Raw genomic sequence first — 3,708 nt, 5'->3', positions numbered from 1 at the left:
CTGTACTGCAGTACTGCAGTGAATGTTCTAGCTGAACTTTGCATTCATTATGTAACATTCAGTGGATCTAATATGTCCCATGATGCACCTGTGTGTTGTGGTGGTTACCTGTAAATACCTGAGCTCTCTCCCCCCTGTGCTGTCATTGGTCAGGATCAGCGGCCATGATGGCGTCCATCAGACGATGGAAAAGAAGTCTGAACCTGCTGAACCTTTTGTTGGGTGAGTATAAAGGTTTAATCGTTAAAAAGAATTTCAATGGAGAAGAACACCTGTTTGTCTGTATGCAGGTGTGCTCCTGGTTTATCCTGAAGGGGGTGTGGCTCTGGAGCTTCTGCCATCAGCCTCTGAAGTTCTGCTCAACTCAAACTCCAACTTCACTGTGGTCAGTGACACATGTCTGTCTCTACAGGTATCTTCCTGCATCCTCAGGTGTTTTCAGGTGTGTTCAGGTAACTGCTTGTATCCTCAGGTGTGTTCGGGGTGGAGTCGGGTGACTTGGCGGTTACCTCAGGACCATCAGCTAAATGGGGTTTTTGTGGACAGTCAGGGCTCCAGCAGCCTCCTGAAGTTTGTTAATGTCACCTGGAGGAATTCTGGGAGATACACCTGTGAGGAGGAGGCGTCCACTCAGAGCAGAGACATCAATGTCTTCATACCTGGACAAGGTAACAATCAGCATCTGTCCCAACTGTCTGTCTCGTGACCTGTCTGTCTCCTGACCTGTCTGTCTCACCTGGCCCACCTCAGATCCAGACGAATGGTTCGTCCCAGTTGGTCCAGGTGTGGTGATGAAGGAGGCGGAGGAAGGCACCATCCCCTGCGTGGTGTCCGACCCACGTCTCAACGTGTCTCTGTTGGAGCGTCCCGGCAGGATGCCAGTGGACGGGCTGACATACGAACCGGGCCGCGGCTTCACGGGTCGCCTCAACGACACATCATACATGTGCTCGGCTGCCCGCGGAGCCGAGGAGAGACAGTCCCAGGTGTACTATGTTTTCAGTGTCATAGGTGAGTTCACCTGTATACACTCAGTTCACCTGTCTGTCTGTCTGTCTGTCTGTCTGTCTGTTGACCTGTCTGCCTCTCAGTCCCTGAGGTGATGGAGGTGGACCTGTCCGTCTCCAGCAGTGTGTTGAAGCAGGGGGAGGTTCTCACTGTGAACTGCACCGTCAAAGACACCCACATGGTTTTCTTCTCCTGGGACTTCCCCCGCAGACAGGTACCCATCTGCCTACCTGTCTACTTGCCTACCTGCCTACCTGCCTACCTGTCTACCTGCCTACCTTTCTGCCTACCTGTCTACCTGCCTACCTGTCTACCTGTCTGCCTACCTGTCTNCTGCCTACCTGTCTACCTGTCTGCCTACCTGTCTGTCTGCCTACCTGTCTACCTGCCTACCTGTCTACCTGCCTACCTGTCTGTCTGTCTACCTGCCTGCCTACCTGCCTACCTGTCTACCTGCCTACCTGTCTGTCTGCCTACCTGTCTACCTGTCTACCTGTCTACCTGCCTGCCTGCCTACCTGTCTACCTGCCTACCTGCCTACCTGCCTACTTGCCTACCTGTCTGCCTGCCTATCTGCCTACCTGTCTACCTGTCTACCTGTCTACCTGCCTACCTGTCTACCTGTCTGTGTGCCTACCTGCCTACCTGTCTGCCTGTCTACCTGTCTACCTGCCTACCTGCCTGCCTGCCTGCCTGTCTGTCTGCCTACCTGCCTGCCTGCCTGCCTGTCTGTCTGCCTACCTGTCTATCTGTCTACCTGCCTACCTGTCTACCTGCCTGCCTGCCTACCTGTCTACCTGCCTACCTGCCTACCTGTCTACCTGCCTACCTGTCTACCTGTCTACCTGCCTACCTGCCTACCTGCCTACCTGTCTGCCTGTCTACCTGCCTGCCTGCCTACTTGCCTACCTGCCTACCTGCCTACTTGCCTACCTGTCTGCCTGCCTATCTGTCTACCTGTCTACCTGTCTACCTGTCTACCTGCCTACCTGTCTACCTGCCTACCTGTCTACCTGCCTACCTGTCTACCTGCCTACCTGTCTACCTGTCTACCTGCCTACCTGCCTACCTGCCTGCCTGCCTATCTGTCTGTGATTAACAGGTATTGTTTCTGCAGGAAATTGAGCCTCTGACAGATTTTCTGCCGAATCGGATTCGCTCCTTTGTGAACATCACCGCAGCAACAGTGGCAGATTCAGGTAGGTATCCTGCTGCCTGACAGACCACAATGAGGGAATGTTAACAAAACTACTGGCATTTCCATGGCGATCTCATGGAGGTGTGTCTCTTCAGGTGTGTATGTGTGCACGGTTCAGGAGACGAAGGAAGACAGGAAGGTGGAGAAGAACATCACAGTGACAGTGCTGGGTTGGTACACAACAGACACACAACAGACACACAACACAGACACACAACAGAAACACAACAGACAGACACACAAAAGACACCCAAGAAACACACAACACAGACACACAACACAGACACACAACACAGACACACAACAGACACACAACAGACACACAACACAGACACACAACACAGACACACAACAACTACTTCCAGTGCTGCGCTGAGTGGCAGCACGGTACAGCAGCTCTCGTCTTTTATTCTTTTTTGTACTTGTTTTTCGTCAGTTAGTGCAGTAACGGCCACTTTTAGTTTTGCTAGTTTTATTCTCGTTTTTGTCAGAGAAACTGTCTTTTCTCCGCGTGTTCATTTTTAAAGATGAGACAAGATTCAGCTCAGTCTCAATTAATCAATTTAATCACACGCTGAATATTGCATTACAGAGCTCTGGGTCAGACGCTCCCTGGCATCAGACAGAGTCAGACGAACTTACCCTCCCAGCTTGTATCTTTTATACATCCATTTTACCCCTACAATGATCACAGTTGATTTTTCCTCTTCGTGTGTTGCTTATCTATCGAAACCAGCAGTCCGTGTTCCTCTTTCGGGTTCACTCCTTATTAACATTTTTAATAATAGTTTTTTTAATAATAATTTTTTAAAATTGAATTAATAATTCTATAATTTTAGGACACATCATCAGTAGTGGACCCCAGGTTCATCGAGTGTTTCGGCCACTTATCACTTATTAGCGTTAGAGTTAGTCCAGCGCTGCTGGACCCGGCTTCCAGACAGTGCGGGTTAGAGTTAGTCCAGCGCTGCTGAACCCGGCTTCCAGACAGTACGGGCGGACAGAGACGTGGAGAAGAGCGGTAAGAAGAAAGGAGGGGGATTGCACTGTTTATCAATGAGAGATGGTGTAACCCTGGACACGTTGCCGAGAAGGAACGTTTCTGTAGCCCAGACATTGAACTGTTAGTCGTGGGAATGCGTCCATACTACATGCCAAGGGAGCTCACGTCCGCCATTGTAGTCGCTGTTTACGTTCCCCCATCAGCTGATGCAGAGGCAGCGTGCCACACCATCCACTCCACCGTCTCCAGACTACAAACCCAACGTCCTCATGCTTTCATAACGATCACTGGGGACTTTAACCACGTCACACTGCATAGAACTGGACCAGCTCATTACCAGTTTGCTAACTGCCCCACTAGAGACAACAGAACACTGGACCTCCTGTATGCAAATTCAATTCAATTCAATTCAATTTTATTTGTATAGCGCATATTTACAACAACAAGTCATCTCATAGCGCTTCACAAAGGCAGAAACAGAAACACCCAACAATCCAAA

The 3,708-nt window shown here is 50.3% G+C and overlaps 1 protein-coding gene across 1 annotated transcript in view; it reads left to right on the top strand.

Annotated features, from left to right (window-relative positions):
- LOC103374800 (platelet-derived growth factor receptor beta-like) overlaps positions 1 to 2,441 on the top strand; it is a gene marked incomplete at its 3' end in the record, with an annotated part of 10,844 nt that extends 8,403 nt beyond the window's left edge. Inside the window, exons 3-9 of the mRNA XM_008304951.1 lie at positions 154 to 222; positions 291 to 385; positions 473 to 668; positions 751 to 1,011; positions 1,092 to 1,222; positions 2,126 to 2,207; positions 2,302 to 2,441. Of these exons, the coding sequence (XP_008303173.1) occupies positions 165 to 222; positions 291 to 385; positions 473 to 668; positions 751 to 1,011; positions 1,092 to 1,222; positions 2,126 to 2,207; positions 2,302 to 2,441 (963 nt within the window). The remainder of the gene's footprint in view (positions 1 to 153; positions 223 to 290; positions 386 to 472; positions 669 to 750; positions 1,012 to 1,091; positions 1,223 to 2,125; positions 2,208 to 2,301) is intronic.
- Between the last annotated feature and the right edge of the window lie 1,267 nt (positions 2,442 to 3,708).

Source organism: Stegastes partitus, unplaced genomic scaffold (genome assembly GCF_000690725.1).
Source record: "Stegastes partitus isolate 25-593 unplaced genomic scaffold, Stegastes_partitus-1.0.2 Scaffold2362, whole genome shotgun sequence".
NCBI lineage: Eukaryota > Metazoa > Chordata > Actinopteri > Pomacentridae > Stegastes > Stegastes partitus.
This window is presented reverse-complemented; position numbering and strand designations above follow the sequence as displayed.